We start from the raw sequence: 16,835 nt of genomic DNA on the forward strand, positions 1-16,835 counted from the left end.
ACTACATATCCAAGACAGGATACCCTAGCCTGTTGTGCATGTTACGACACTAGGGGAAAGGGGAGATTTCATGAGAATATGTGATTTCTTACAGAGTTTATGTTATTTGAAAAGGTGTGATTACAAAGAATACCAACATAAGAAACACAGAAATCCTCGGCATCCACGTATAGTATGCACATTTTAAAATGCACAAATATGCAATAGATACACACATTCACATAAATACAGAGAGATCTATTTAATTAAAGAGACCACCTGTAATTTCAAATGTTTTCTCCTGTACTTGTTTCAAAGTTTGTTTTATTGGCCATACATGCATGGAAATATGGGAGGGCTGAAGCCATATATATTGTGAAGAAACCACCCATCTGTTAATATCTGTCACCCTCGAGAGAGTCCAACTTTGAGTCTGACACAGCTGATGCACAGAACACGCCATCACACCTGTCCTTGCTCCCTCACACCTTCTACCACTTCCCAGCGTCCCATGGGGAGGTTCTTACTACATCCGTCCTCATCGCTGTGGTCCCCGCAGTCGTTGTCTCCATCACATTGCCACTGGGCGGGGATGCAGGTACACTCGCCGAGGGCACTCACTGCACACGTGAAGTGGCTCCGACCACAAGCACACTCAGGGCTGCTGGCTAGGCCTGGGAAGAGGGAAGAGGAACCAGTGAGGGCTCAGCTCCCACGCAACCAAAGCCCATTCCAGGGGGGCAAGGTAGAGGAGCCAAGTCTAGGAGCACCGTCACCTAGGAGGCCACAGTGATGCTGCAGGGAGGTGTGGACCATATAATCGTGCCTTCTCCCTCCTCCAAGGCACAAATGGTCAAGAAGATACCCTCTGACTTTGGGCTCACAAACAGTCCAGTATCCCTTCTATGACAGGGTTTTTTTGCACACACCCCCAAAGGCCTAGGGACAAATGATGCCACCTAGAGGGCTGGTGGTCTTGAGGAAGGGGAGCCAGGGACAGCATGGGCGACGTAGAAAGGTTTCCATATCCTTCCCTCCAAAAGTAGGTGGAGTTATGGATGCCTTTGCCTCTATCCAGGACCAGGACATTGGCCAGGGAGAATAAGAAATAAGAGCGGAATTAAAATGCTGGAGCCCCTTTAGGGATAAGAAATCACACGAGGGAGCAGGGAGCAACAGGCGCTGCTGTGAGTCCCTGAGTTAGAACTCGCTTTAAGGAGGGTGACCAGGAGAAGCGGGACCGGGAAACCAGGCTGCCTCAGGGCAGAGCGACTGGGACCAGTCAGGGCCTTCTGGTCTGCGGGACCGGCCACAGCCTGGAGGAAGGATGGCAGAAGCAGCCCCTCCCGCAGCCTCCGCAGCACGCAGCACGCAGCTAGGCTTCCCTATTGAGCATCCAGCTATCTGCCTGGCCAAGTCCCATGACCGGCTGCTGTGCCCCCTCCCCAGCGTGCCCAGCAGGATGCCCTGGGATGGCGTGTGAATGGCTCGGTGCCCCCGCTCCAGCCTCAGCTGGAACAAAGGGTTCTGCCAGGGTCACCCTCCCCCCTCCCAGCATTCATCTAACCCGCTGGGCTGCTGCAGCTGGGAAAGAAGGGGGTCACCTCTCCCTTGCATCTCCTCCCGCTTGCTTTCTCCTCCCTTTCCTCCCCTCAGCTGGGCCTTGCCCTCAGGCTGGGCTGGAACAGGGAAGGAGTCAGCTCCCGAATTGCCATCCCGCTTCCTTTCCTATTTACAGGGCCCAGCTTCTCTCTCGGCTCATCTCCTTGACTACATCCTCACCTTGTATTATATTACTCAAGCCAGCTTAGGGTTTAGGGCCCAGAATGAAAGGGTGGACTGTTATTCCCACCAAAAGCAAAAGGGGAGCCAAAGACCCCTCCCTCTCCACTTCAACCCCAAGGATAAGTGTAAGCATAAAGCAAGGGCCCCTAACCTGCAAATGGATGGGAGGGACGGCCAACCTTTGGTATCTGTGAACCCCTGAAACGACAGGCAAAGTGTACGTTTCTGGAGTGAAGGACCACAGCTTTCACCCAATCTTCAACTGAGGCCTTGCCCTCCCCCTCCACATGCTAAGGGAATCAGCTGCCCTAGAAAAGATGCAGGATTTCCTGCAGAAGCCACGGGAATCCATCTGAAAGGAGCAGCATCTCTATACCTCATAGGAAGGCCCCACTCCAAGCCCAGCACTCCTGTCTCTCCAGATCTCTCTGCAAGTACAGGACAGAGGATTCTTCCCAGGGAAGCACTGAAGACCCAGTCCCATCCTCTTGGGCCTGTTCTGAGAGCACTGAGAAGGGATGAGGGCTTTTTTCACTCAGACCCTGGGCACCAGAGCCTGAGGAACTTTTGTAAGTTTGACCAGCTCATCACAGCGATAGGCACTGCTTTAGGGAACTCTGGCTGGGATGAAAGAGCAATGACTAAGTGTTCCAGAGCACTCCATGCCATGGGGCTCACCACCAACACGCTGACCTCTTTCTCGGGGAAGAATGGTGAAGAGGAAGAATAAGGCTAAGAATAAAGCTAAAAGTCATCCCAATGAGGGATGATTTTTCTCCTTCATTGAAGACTGGCCTTAGTTGAAGACTGGGGGCATTTGGCAATGCATGATGACGTTTTGGTTGTGATTGGTGGTACCGGCAGCATCTAGAGGATAAAGGCCACAGATGCTGCTAAACATCCTACAATGTACAGGGCAGGCGCCCACCACAAAGAAGTTATCCAGCCTGGAATGTCAACGGAGGTTGAGAAATGCTGCTAGCCACGCACAGCAGGGAGCGGGGCCACACCAAGGAGGAGATCAGGGTAAGGGGGTGACAAGAATGGAGAGGAAGAGGGGGCACTGGGGGGAGAGGAGGAGGAAGCACTGGACCTGGAGCACACAGAGCTGGGTCCCACTGACCAGCTGTGCCCCCTTGTACGAATCCCATAGCCCCTTAGCCTGTTTCCTTGTGTGTAAAAAAAGCCGCAAGGGTTGGACATGAAGATAAATGTGAAAGAGGCTAACCTCCTGCCTGGGAACACCAAGGATGCTCCAGAAATGCATGCTGGGGGTGTGCAGGCATGAGGATTTGGGGGCTAGCTTTTTCTGAAAGGCCTTGATTTTAAGAACCTCAGTACGAGGATCAGGAGATCAAGGACAGCAGCATTTCAGGCTGCATGCAAGTCAAAAGGAATCCACAAGGTAAAAGCGGAGCCTTCAGGGTTTTGTTTAGCCTCCCCCCCGGCCCCCTTTTGGCTGAGTGATAGCAGAAGTCCTGAGTTCCCCCTGCAGACTTCAGGAACAAAGCATTCCATCCAGTGGGCATCAAGTTAGTTGCTGAAGAGTCATGACTTCCTGCATGTCAGAGCAACATCTGAAGGTCAGGCAGCCGGCGACAGGCAAACTCTTGGCTTGGGTGTTCATACAGTAAACAGACACATTATACTCCAAACCCCAGCTCTTCTGGACAACTGCTGCCCCTCTGGGATCCTGGGAGGTGGAATTCTGCCTTTTCACTCAAGTCCTGGCTGTGATCATAAAGGACAGCTTTTAACCCTTCTTAACTAAAAGAATGGTGAGTGAAGAAAGGATACAAATGACTGCGGGTGGCAAAACGCGGACTTCATTTTAAGAAGTGTTCAGTTAGAACACTCAGCTGTGCTTCTGGCCTTGAAAGCTATTTGCCAGCCACGCTGCAAGCTACCGTGGCCTCAAAGGGCATGGAACCTTCAACCTAATGCAATTCAACATGGAAAAGACCTCCTCCCAAAGTGTTCACTATCCCTGATCATCAAGTTATTCAGTTTTTAGGATACATGGTAATGTGCTCATAGGGCCTTCCTGGGAGGTTAACCAAAATCTCAGCCATCTGACCACTTTCTCACTGCTTTCTTCGGAAGGAAAGCAGGGAAACGCCCATCTGCTGACACTACCAGACACAGTGTAATACGTGAGAGAACACAGATTCTTGAGTCAGAGAGGCTGGAGTTCAAGTCCTGGTTCTACACTAACTCTACAGCGTTGAGCAAGTTAGTTAATGCCTCTGAGTCTCAGTTTCCTCATCCATAAAATGGGAATAACAACAGTTCTACCACAAAGGGTTTTGTAAAGATTAAATAATCCATGTAGACTGCTTAGCGCAGGGCTGGCACACAGCAAAAGCTTCATAAAAATGCAGCCATCATTTACTGAGTACTTACCATGTGCCCTCCAAATACTTTTATAAGTGCTTTTCTTATGCCACATCACTGAATGCTCTCAACAACCCTGGGAAGTGGCACTGTTACTATTATCACCACCTTACCGTTGAGGACACTGAGACACAGGGAGGGGAAGTCTGTTGACAGGTCACACAGATACTAAGGGTTGGAGCCAGCATTCACACACAGGCAGGTCAATTCCAGATCCTCTGCTCTTAATCTCTTCATGAATACTGCCTCCTAATAAGTGGTATTGCTATTATGAGAATTTCCAATACCCTGAGATCAAAAAAGGGGATTTATAACACTGGGATTTGGGGGTCCTTTCTGCATTCTGGATTGGCAAATGTGCGGTGAGTTTATGGATCTCAAGCAGTGACCTCTCCTTCTGGCTACTGCTGAGGCTAAAGGCCAATTTCCCTTGCCCTAAGGTAAAGTAGTAAAGCAAGGAGAGTATGGAACCCTAGCCCTTCGAAAGAGTGCCTCGGTACTGTGTGGGTCCAGAAAAGGGCAGGGCTTTAGACAACAAATGATTATGTTTTGCAGTTTTTCTTGACAGTTTGCAAGCTACGTCTGCATACACACTTGCGTTCTCATTTAATCATTACAGGACTACCCATTTAATTGGTAAGATCACCTACTTTGGCCCAGGTCATGGGGTGAGTAGGAGAGCCAGGATGGCAGCCCCATTCGGACCCTTAGACCAATATTCTTCTCTTAATATGATCTCAGAATCTGGACTTTCAATAAAGCTTCCCACTGATGCACACTCAAGTTAGAGAGGCACTGCTGGGAATTCCCCTGGCTGTCCAATGGTTAGGACTCTGTGCTCTCACTGCTGAGGGCCCAGATTCGATCCCTGGTCAGGGAACCAAAATCCCACAAGTCATGAGGCACAGGCAAAAAAAAAAAAAAAGAGAGGCACTGCTCCCGATCGCCCCACAGAAAGCTCAGCTCAAGGTGGACCACACCTGTCACTTGGAGGCCCAAGGTGTACAGTGACTATACACAGCTACAGAGCAGCTTTTTCAAGTTGAACCAGAAATGAGAAGGCTTAAGGGGTGTTCTGTGAGTGTTGGGATATGACAGCTACCCCAACGTGGAAGGGATTACAATGGGAAAGGGAGGAATCATCACTCATATAAGTGAAGGATGTTTTATTTCATAACATACCAAAGCTCTCTTCTCTTCTCCTAACAACTGGCAGCAACGGTGAAGATATAAACCTTATTTAATGAGGATAAGTTATTTGGAATGACTTTGAACTACATCCAGGCCAATCAAGGGACCAATCCACTGATTTCAGCTCCTTGGGCAGCTTACTCAGTAGGCGTCTCTCACTGAAAGGGAAGTCCATGCAGCAAGACAAGACTAACACAACTGAAAGGGGTGACAGCCAAAAGCCATATGGAAATGGATCTAGTCTCACCCAAGAGATACCTGCAGTCTGGAGAGACTCGGGTAGCTATACAGCCACTGTTTGAGAGGACAGAGCCAGCACAGAAAACATTGGAACCAACACCAAACAAGGTAAATGGCTGGCAGTAGAAGGAGGCCAGAACATGAACCCTTTCTTGATGCTGCCCCACCTGGACCCACAAAGCCCCAGCTGAATTGAAAGCCCCTGCTGCGTGCCCCAGAGGCCCTTGGTGTCTCCTCTTACGGTAGCATTTAGCTCACTGTGGGACCATTGTTCACTTACTAGACCAGAAGCCTCTTGATGGTTGGAATTGTATGATATAGAGCTTTGTATTTGTTTTCAGTGCACAGTTCAGGGATTGGTATGTAGTGATGATCAATATAAGTTTGTGAAACGAATGAATGACACATTCCATTAGAATCTTGTGACAGTTGGGAGTCATAGGAAAAGAGAAGCCCAGAATATGAGAAATAAAAGTGGTTATTTCCTACCTACCCTATACTCAAGAAAACAGGAATCTTCTTTTTAAGGTGGCTTCCTAGTTCTATCCAGCTTAAGTTCACTCCTTTCTCCAACAAGAGTTCCTTTCACTGGCTGTATTATCAAGCTGTGACACTGACATGCCGTGACTCTCCTTATTTCTGTCCCTAGATCCCTAGAGGCCAGCCTTACCTGGTTTGAAAATCTATCTGATAAAGTCTTCTCCTAGTGGGCCCTCTCTAAAGTGATACCATAAATCACATGATTATTGGTCCCAACAAGGTCAGCCTTCTCTTGCCACTTTTAAACACAGAAAAGAAGTCCTTAATGGTCAGCTTCCAAAGTTATGAGGCAGAAGAGCATAGTGTTAAGAACATGGAAACAAAACTAAGCTAATTCCTGGCCACTGGACCAGGTATAATCTCTTTATACCTTAGTTTTTCATCTGGAAAATTGAGATAATAAGAGCCCCTACCTCCCATGGATATTATGAGAATTGAATTACTTAATTCATAAAAAGCCCTTAGCATAATGCCTGGCATATACTAAGCTCTTGATAAATGGTAGCACCTACTATTGCTATTATAGAATTTGACTCATCCAGACTGTCTTATCCATCCACCCCATGATTAAGTCCTAATATTTCAGGGCTTGAGATGTCGAAAAATCCAACTGTGCGCCAAGCTGCAGTGCTGTTCCCATGGGTTAAGCTGGTGGCATGAGTGACCACAGGAAGAGGTGGGAGAGAGTCTTGTGGCAAGAGTCCTGCTTTACTGCCCTTCTCTGGGGGAGCTTGAAGTACATGGTATCCTTTATCCTTACCTAATTTATCATCAACCAATTCTTAGGAGGCAAACATAGAAAAGAGCATTTAGAACCTAAATTACAGAGCAATTTAGAAATGGATTAGTTTCCTTTTTTATGAATCGGGGGTAATAATAGTACCTATTTCATAAGGTTGCTGGGAGGTTTAAATGAAATAATACATATAAAGTAGCTATTATACATAATACATAAGCAGCTATTATTGTTGTTGTTGTTGTTGTTATTAACCCCATCATCTTCATCTGTGTCCTCTCTCTCAACCCAGTAACGTAGCTACCTCGCCATACAGGCTTCTTACCCTGCCTAGAAGCTTAGTCAACAGATTTCACAAATCCAACAGGGATTGAATGTGGCTGTGCTCTCTGAGGGGCTGCTCAAAGTACTGCTTTCCTCTCCCCTTACATCTCAAAACCCAAGGTCCACAGAGTAACATGTGGCTTCAGGGAGCAACAAACCATATCTCCCCTTCTGGGAGCTTTTTTAAGCCTCACTCCATCAAGAAGCACCTGAAAGGTAATTCTCATAAAGAATTATGAGAATTGGGATTCCCTGAGACGATGAAGACCGAAAACACAGAGGAGAGGGCAATCTAAGATAAAATACAGACAGTCCCGACCAAGACATTCTGGTATAGCTTAGCTACAGAAGATTCTATGCTAAGAGGCAGTATGGATTAGAGAGTTAACAGTTTAGGCTCTGGGTTCAAATCCTAGGTCAGTTACTCACTAGCTGTGTGATAGCAAATGGCCTAAGCCTTAGTTTCCCATCTGTAAGACAGGAATCTAACAGAATCTACCTTATAAGGATACGGTGAGGAGTAAATGTGATAAAACACGCTAACACCTGGAGCGCCAGCAATACAGCAAAAGACTCACAAATGTGAAATGCCCCAGAGATACCTTTGTAATTTCTAGACCACACGTCCCCAGCTTGTTGGGCAAAAATGGTCACCAGAGATCACTCCCAGAGGAGCAGAAATTCTCATTTGGGGGAGGTATATTTTAAAGTCATTCACTTTTACTGCTTCTCTGAACCTGTGGTTGAAATTTCTCACTTCAACTGACAGTGAGTGTGGCAGGGGAGTGGAAAAAGGAGGGAAATCCCCTTTCTTATTTACTAGACTTATGGATATTAGAAGCTGGCATCTGTATTTGGTTTCCAGAAGGCTGTAGTCCCTAACAGTGAAACTATCTCTTGTCCTCATCCATGCCACGGTGACAGTCGGGTTCCCAAGGCTGGGGCCAACGAAGGGAACATTTGGAGCATTTCCCCCCCACCCCTGCCCTGCAGGCCAGGCAGGAAGCGGAGCTGCAGAGCGAGGAGAGATCACTGGAGGTGCTTCCAACCTCAAAGCTTCTTTATTTCACGTGCTAATCAGGTGTTTCTCCCAATACCCTAATCTGTACCTGCCTGGCCCTGCACCCAGATGGGACAGGGGGAGGGACCCTCTCCTCCAAAAAGGTGCTGCCTGGAGCCAGGAGCTTCCCGGCCCCAGAAAACCTCCGGTGATAAATTATGCAGCAGCACCTTTGTGCTGCCTCTCAGCCAGATGGGAGGTTTGCTCCCAGTCTTTTGTTTCCGGCTTTGCTCGCAACTCCGATCCTCCCTGGCTCAGCACAGAGGTGAGGGGGGAGCTCCTGTAGGCCATGTCCGGGCTTGCAGCGAGTCCCGAGTCTCCGGCAAGGCTTTTCCCGGCTGGGGCTCAGGCAGCGCCCTTCCCCTTCTCACTCTAACCTGAATGGGCAGGGGAGCAGAGCATTAGGGAAGCTTGCAGGCAATCCACTCAGCTGTGAGCAAGGATGGGAATGCCTACGTGCCGTGAAAGAATAAAGTTTGCTCAGAAGGGCGTAAGAGGTGCCCAAGGGCACCAAGGATGTTTGCTTCTTGCTAAATCAAAAATGCAGAACAGAAAATGGAGTCAAACGACAGCCAGGGAAGCTAGAGAATCAGCTCTTTTGAACGGCTGCTCTTGGTTATGGTCAACTTGCCGCAGCCCCCAAAACCATCACATCTCTGGCACCAACTTAAATGGAAGAAACAAAGAGACAACAGGGGTCAAACTTGGGGGTGGAGGAGCTGGGGGCTGGGTGGGGGGAGGGAGGAGCGAGTCTTGGGCTTGAGACCTGAATCAATTATCCTTGCACGCTGACAGGATTCCTGATTGAAGACAGTAGTCATGAAGGAAGGCAGCTCCCCAACGCCCGGCCCCCAAATTGGGGCAATTACTATCTTATGAGCTCTGGGGCCTGACTCCTTTCCCAGGCCAGTGGGAGGGAGAGCTTGGAATTCTAAACTGTTCCAGCTACAAGAGACCTCAGCCAGCACCTCTCACCCCGGGTCACAGCAACCTTAGGGTGAGATGCCTGGCTGCATCCCTGACCACAATGCTTTTAACAGGGAAGCTCTCAGAGGAAAGCCCCACATCCCAGGCCCTCTCCCAGGAGAACTAAGGCAGAGTGGGCCCCCTAGACTCATGGTATCGCTTAATCTCTTTTTTGAAGTGTGGACAGGATGGAAATATGCTTAGGTTTCATTAGGTTTTCAAGGGGGGAAAGAAAGGGCAAGATCTTTAAAAAAAGAAAGCAAAAAACCAGCTGAAATGAAGGGCTGAGCCTCCATTTTAGCACATGACACTGTAGTATAACTACGGTTGTCTGGTTCCCCGAGTCCAAAGGCAAGAACCGTCTCTAATCCACTTCTGCAAGCATGCTAACAAGCAACTAACATTTACCCAGACCTGTGGTAACAGAGTAGTTGTCAGCTTCTGTGCCGAATGGTTTGAACATACTATTATTTCATTTAATTTTTACAATATCCTCACATGATAATTTATTACTACTCCACCCCCGCCCCCCACTTACAGATATGAACCCCGAAGTTCAGGGTGATAAAGTGTTTTGTACAGGGTCACAAAGATGTGGCGAAGCCAAGATTCAAACCCAGGCCTGCCTCTGCTTCTTGATCACAGAGCTATGTATGCAGTGATTAGATTAGCACTTGACAAATGTGTGTCTGGGGAATGAATGAACAAATGAATGGGTGCAGAGCCCAGTTTAGGGAATGCTCCTGAGTGTGCTGGGGAGAAGGAACTGACCCTGTCAGCTCGAAGCTGGAAGGAGAGAGGCAAGCACAGGCATTCATCAGAGCTATTTATAGGGCCAAAGCCTGGCTCTGCCAGCCAACCAGTTGGCAGGAAGGCTTTCCTGGGATATTGAATCCCACCAGGCTGAGAAGGGGAAAAGGTCTTCCAATGCTGAAGCTGAGATGGTAATCCAGACACAGTCTGGGGCCAGATGCCCCATGTCCAGGCAACTGTGACAAAACTCATGGCTAAACTGCGTCAAGGAATGTAGAGACTGTGGCTGGAACAGGCTAACAGACCTAGTCAGCCATGGGCATGGAACTGTCTCGAAATTATGAGATGTGTCCAATCACAAAAAAAGACAAGACTACTTTTTAAAGTAGTCTCCAAAATTCTGTTCCTATTTTGGAAGCCCCTAGGATGAATCTTCTCTTCAAAGGAGAAGCAACATAGCCAGTCTCTCCCATTTTCCTTCTTCTTAGGGATCAAGATTAGCAGTCAATCCATAGAAAGAATGAGAAAGACGTGTAAAATATCCTGTCCTCTGTGATTTCCTGTGTTCTCTGTTGGCCCAGAAAATGGACATGCCCAACGTGCTCTGTATCAGACATGGTCATACTCAGTTCCCTTGCACCTGTCATTCTTAATACCATGTGCCAGTCCCAAAGATGTTATCTGATATGCAACAGGGGACAGAAGAGGAAATCCAAAGTCAGTGACAAGCCAAGCATCTTTCACAAGTCCAGTAAGATCAGGGACAAGGTCAACCAAGCACCATGAAAACACCAGATGGAAAAGAAACCAGTCTCAGCTCCACTCATTTGCACTCATCCTCAGATATAACCCTCTATCTACCAAAGCTTACCTGGAAGAGATCTCCAAGACAAACAGGGTTTCCACTCTTCAAATGGTGGTGGATTGTCTGAGGCCTCACGTCAACCCTCAATAGGCAGATACCCAGGGCTATTACCAGCAATCAAGTTCCCTTCCAAAATCTTTAAGGTTGGAGTATTATATAGGCTCAGGCCAATCCCACAGGCTCTAGGAAAAGCCCCAAGTACTAGCAGCATCCAAATAAGCACCTTATATCTTATTGTCTTGAATTCATTCCTAGCGGAGGTCAGATCTGCCTAACTGATCTACTATGACACACTGTCTTCTCCCTGAGCCCCTGGAACATAGTGCGGGATCCTTGTGGTGATATTTTTGGTTGAGCGACTGCTCAGTCTCACTGGTTGATGAACCATGAATCTGTCCCCTCCAAGCCTCTGAGGATGGCTCAGCATCAGGCCAGGCGGAAGTTTAGATCTTGGTGCCATGGAGTGTCCTTATTCATATGCACAGAAAGCCTGCCGTGCTTAGAAGTTTCCATTAAATATTTTGTCCTTAAAAAGAACCCAAATAGTTACCCAGAACCCTCCCAACCTTCTTCTGTGAAGCATAAAATATACATAATTTTCTACCCCCGTTCTCAATGCAGATGTAGTGTTAGGCAATTTTGACAGCTCTGGAGCGATAAAATCCTCTTGGCCAGTCTCAGCCCGGAACCTTCCAGCTCCCCTTTCCCTAGGGCAGAAGGCGACAAATCTCCTCTCTGGCTTTGTTGGTATCCGTTTTGGCCCTTTTTTTTTTTCAGTGCCGTGCCATTTCCCTTGATCTTTTTCAAAACTTCCTCCAGGGGGCCGAGAGGAAAGTTCCATCCTCTTCCCTTGCAGCCCGAAGGGGAAAAGCCCCCAAAAAGCATAGCTGTCCCTTTAAGGGGCCCATGCGGTGGGAAGAGCAGCTACATTCCTACCCCAGTAGGGCCGCTGTCCCGACACGCCAGAGAGGCTGCAAATAACCTTCTAGGAGAGAGCTCGGGAGGGGGAGAGCACGGTGCAAAGAGGAACGTGGGTCGCCCAGGCTACTACTCCGAGAGGAAGAGTTAAGAGCTCGGTCGGGTTAGAGTGGGCATGGAAAAAGTCATTTAAAACCCACGGGGAATTTAAATAACAGACAAGAGAACTCTGTTTTGGATTTGGGAGGTAAACACCTTTAAAACAAGTGCTCAGGCATCTCCACGCCCCGCCAGGCAAGTTCCGAAATTTGCATTATTTCCACACGAGCTCCCTTTACGTTAAAGAACTGGCTCAAGGCCGTGGTCTACAGACCCCATTATTCTGAACCCCACCGCCTCATCCCAGCAGCGGGGAGAATGGGAAGATTCGTGTCTCCCCCGGCTGAACAGCGGTGGGTGAATAGGGTTGGGATTCAAAGATCAAAGTTCTTTGATCTTTGGGCACAAACTAGAGGCAGCTGCTAAATCACGGAGTGCACCCACGGTCCTAGCCGGCTGCGGAGAAACAGATTCCACTGGAGCCCTAATCACACACACCAGTTGCGTACCGGTACCAAACAAGTTATTAATAAGGAGCAGATGAAGCAGCAGTCCTGCTGCCATCCCTCCAGCTTCCCCGAGGGCCACCGCGCGGGCCGCGAGGCTGCCTTCTGAGGTTCGGCGATACCCGCCCAGCTATCCCGGCCAGGGCGGATCTGCAGGAGCCTTCCAGCAGTTTCTTCCCTATGTCCCTCCTCTGCCCCTTTTCCAACCCTGTTTCCCCCTCCCCCCCTCCGGGAAGGATCCAGGGCAGGAAGCTGATTGGTCACAACCAGGAGAGGGAACCCAAAACACCACTAAGTGAAGATGCTGCGAGCAGGCAGTGCCCAAGGACCCTCGGCGGGAGCATGGTCCGGGGTCCAAGGAACTGTTCCTCGAGTGGAGGAATCCCCAGAGCTCAAGTATTCAGATTCCTCTGGAGCCTCTCCGCAATCCGCCCGAGACCCCCAGCCCCTGAAAAGAGGGCTATTTACAATTTATGGTTTAGCGACCATCCCTCCCCGCCTCCCTTTCTTCGCCCACATTCATTCGCACCAAAGACACAGAGACCCTGTCTAAACCTGAAAAGGGAAGCACCCCAGCTCTTCAAAGAGCAGCGAGGGAAGGCGAGCGAGCGCCTCGGACCTTCCCCCCAGCCTGGCCCAGACCCGAGCCCGGAGTGCTCCTCCACCGCTGTCCCGTCTCGGACTGGAGGAGTTGTGGGAGCTCCCGGTCCCCTCCCCGGAACACAACCTCTGGGCTCCTGCTTGGAGTGAGGGCGAGGGGTCCCAGGCCCCAGCCTGCGCCGTCCCGCCCTCGGGAGGTGACTCCTGCCGCGGCCGGACCCAGGGAAAAACTTTCCCGCTGGGCCGGTCGGCGTAGGCGCGGCGGCGCCGCTTACCGTGTGCGCAGAGCAGGGCGCCAAGCAGCAGCGCGCCCCACGGTCGCCTCATGGTGCCGCCGCCGCCGCCGGCGCTCCCTGCCGGCCGGGGGTCCCGCCGGCTCCTGCGGGACGGCGCGGCGGAGGGTGTCGACGGAAGGTCCCCTAGGGGAAGCGTCCCGGTCCACGGTGGCGGGCGCGCCCCGCAAGTCTCCCTCCGGCCGCTGCCGCCTCCAGTGCTGCAGAAGCCGAAGCCGCCCCACCAGTGGATCCGGAGGGGGTGTCCCGGGCCGGGCCGCCCCGCCCCGCCCTGCCCCGCCCCCAGCGCCGCAGCCCCCGCCACGGCCACCACGCCTGGTCCCGCCCCCAGCGCCGGCCCGGCCCCTTTCCGCCCTCGGCCCCCGCCCCCCGGTCCCCAGACCCCAGCCGCCGGCGCCTGCAGCGCTGGCCCAGCTCCTCTTCAAGCCGCCCCCACGTTCCTAGCCCTCAAGAGAGCCCCCCTTCACTCTCCCCAGTACTACTGCTTTAAAGTCCTTAACTTAGAAAAGGTTTTATCCTAGCAGCAACTCTCGGATCCCGCTCACTCTAGTTCTGTGCCAGAGAAGTGCACCCAGGCTGACCCAAGTCGCCTGGACGTGACCCCGGCCCCCCTACCGGCCCCAAGTCCAGACTTTATTGATGTCTCAGAATACACAAGGCTTGCTAATGCATAATCCTCTCGGTCTTTATGGACATCAAACAAGGGGCATCGGGGGCCTGGAGTGCTGTGTCTTAACTAGCGTTCTCACTGTCAAAATTCCTTTCCTGAGATTTTCTCCACCCCTCCCCCCACCCCCGCCTAGGCAGCGTTGTTCTAGAGCTAAATAATTCTACGACCTCCCCTTTTCGTTTACTCGTTTCCTGAGGTGGTTGTCTGGGTCCTGTCGCCCCCGCTCGGACGTCCAGAATTGGCCCAGACGTAGTTCCTCCTGGCTGTCTTTGTAAATCAGCGTAGTTAGCCTCTTCACCTTCTTTGACTTTAAGATCCTGGCAAGAAAGGAAGGGGGTAAGGAAGTAAGCCCTCGCTTGCAGTTGTATTCTCTCAGAGACCTCAGCCTCCTCCCAGCTTCAGTCTCTAGGGCCTTCTAGCAATATTTAACCTTTGGGTTAGTACATAAAGTTATAAATTCCTCTCTTGTCTTAGCTTTGTGGCCTACGCCTCTCCCCAGTGCATATTAATAATGTGGATTAATTTTGTTACCACCTGCCATTTTCTAGGTTGAATCTTGTCCTGCTACTTTTGTCCAAGTCCCCAACTTCCTTAGAGTCCTGTATATCGCTTTTCCCTCCAAGCTGGTATGCCAACAGTTTCTGGCTTTGGATCATCTTCAATTTTGTTAAACCACTTTCTTCTGACTAGTAAATAGAATGAGGAAGCCCCAAATGCGCCATGTTAGCTGAGGGGAGAGTAATTTGTTACAGTGCAAAGAGGATATTGGGAGATTTCTCCAATGGATTGGTTGCCATTTCATCCTCGCTCGTCTGCAATTTTTCAAAGGCTTTCACTTCAAATTACCATCTTTGACCAAAGCTAACATTAACTTTGCAATAGCAAGGAAAAAATGCGTTGTTAACTGCTTCTTAGCCAGTATTTCTCTATTCTGTTTTGCCTAAAATTTTCATGCAGATGAAATGTTGAACTAACGTCACCATGGTAACAAATACCATGAGGCATTTTCTGTGTATGTAGTTCTTTTTGCCGACTGAAGGCGGCAGTCGAGTCAGGTCAGGCTTACTTGATCTTACTGCTAGGAAAAAGTCAACCTTTAAGGCCTATGTCATCTTAGCCTAAAATCCAAGGAGAAAAGGGTGAAAAAGTAGAGGCTGATTCTCAATCCCTCCTCCCCACAACGTTTTGATGCAGCCTTCGTCGGTCTCAAGGTTTCAATATACGTTGCTTACGACGACTTGCTTTTTGACCTGTTGAGGAAGACCTTAGGATTCTGGAGAGCATTTTTTTTTCCCACAATGAAAACTAAGGACATGTGGTATAATGAATACATTTGCCCCAAAAAATCCAGAACAGGCAGTCACCATACTTTCAATGTCAGGGGATTAAGAATTTATAAACAGTTTCCGCTCTGTATTCAAAAGACAGGTTCCTTTCCAGAAGGCATGATTTGTGTTGTTTTTCTGGGATTGAGGAGGAACAGGGAAGCTGGCTGTCCCTGTCTGACTCAGGCTCAAGAGACTGAATTTTCTGTGTGCATCCCGAGTCCTCCTCCTCCATGGTTCAGCACAGTTCTGGTGCACAGAGCAATCCCAGGCTGCTGTGAGTCACTGGGAATATCAATAGGGAGAAATGAACTTCATGCATAGTCCCTGGCTGGGTCACCCCCTAGGGTGAGTTAAGTCTTGGCTGTCAGAAACTGCTCTTGTGCCAGGAGTGCTAAGCCATATTTATTTTTACCAGGCCTCTCAGACTGTCTTGTTTGGAGTGAGAGATCCTGAAAAGCATGCCAGAATGGGCTGTTTGTCTCCCTTTTATTGTCCCCTGGGACATGCCCCTAGGAAAGTTGTAGGGGATTGCCAATTCCAGAAGTGTCTCAGAGACATTCGTTTCCTCAGAAACACCACCCCTTTCCTCATCCTTGAAGGACAGACCAGGGGACTGAATTTCTAAGATCAGAATATTGCCCTGAATTAGACCATCACTAATGGCCTTTTCAAAGGATACCCTGGGGGTGCTACAGAAACAAGATAGAAATGGGCACTATTTTGATCCAGTTGGGTTGGTAGAATCCTCTTACAACCCAGGCATCATTCAACAACCTGAATTCTAAACATAATTCTTCTAAAAGAGTAAAAGGTTTGACATTTCCACACTTTAAAACAGTGGTTCTTAATCAGGAGTGATTTTTGCTGACATGGGGCAATGCCTAGAGACATTTTGGGGAGTAGGTATTACTGGCAAATAATGAGTAGAGGCCATGGATGCTGCTAAACATCCTACAATAAGCAAGACATCCCTCCCCACAACAAATAATTATTCAGCCCAAAATGTTAATAGTGCTGAGGTTGAGAGACCCTGATTAAAAAGTTAAGAACATGAGTCTTAAAAAAAGAATTGCTCCATCTCTAGGATCACTTTCTTGTGTGAATGGAGGAAGGAGTTCTTAAAGCTATAGAATGGAAAACAAGAGAAACAAGAGAAAACACAGCTAAAGGAAAGGAGCTAAAAGAGTCCTATACCTATCTGCCTAGGGATGCCTATTTCCAATATTAACTCACTTAGTGGGAGTAAGTATTTATTATGGGTATATTATGTGCCAGACACTGTAGAGGCAGTAGTAAACAGATATATTGGGTCCCTGGAACTTACACTCTGATGGCTGGGGAGGCTACAAGTATACAGAGGCATTAAAAGAATGATCTCACAAATGAATTTAAAGCTACAAATGATAGGGGTGTTCAAGGAAAAGTACAGGGTTCTATGAAAGGATAGACTTGATTTAGATTTGGGGGTTCAGGGAAGGCCTGTCAGAGGCACTAACACTAGCATGCTGAGTAAGATTCATCAGGCTAAGTGTGGATGAGGTGGGTCTTCTAGGCAGAAGGAACAGTATGTACAAAGGCCCTGAGCCAG

At 49.2% G+C, this 16,835-nt stretch overlaps 1 protein-coding gene across 1 annotated transcript in view; it reads right to left on the reverse strand.

Moving 5' to 3' along the window:
* The window catches only part of LRP4 (LDL receptor related protein 4), a 51,994-nt gene extending 38,479 nt beyond the window's left edge, over positions 1-13,515 (reverse strand). Inside the window, exons 1-2 of the mRNA XM_033860612.2 lie at positions 13,232-13,515; positions 507-653 (exon numbers count right to left, since the gene is read on the reverse strand). Coding sequence (XP_033716503.1) covers positions 507-653; positions 13,232-13,283 — 199 coding nt within the window. The 5' untranslated portion in view covers positions 13,284-13,515. The remainder of the gene's footprint in view (positions 1-506; positions 654-13,231) is intronic.
* Between the last annotated feature and the right edge of the window lie 3,320 nt (positions 13,516-16,835).

Source organism: Tursiops truncatus, chromosome 8, assembly GCF_011762595.2.
Source record: "Tursiops truncatus isolate mTurTru1 chromosome 8, mTurTru1.mat.Y, whole genome shotgun sequence".
NCBI classification, from domain to species: domain Eukaryota; kingdom Metazoa; phylum Chordata; class Mammalia; order Artiodactyla; family Delphinidae; genus Tursiops; species Tursiops truncatus.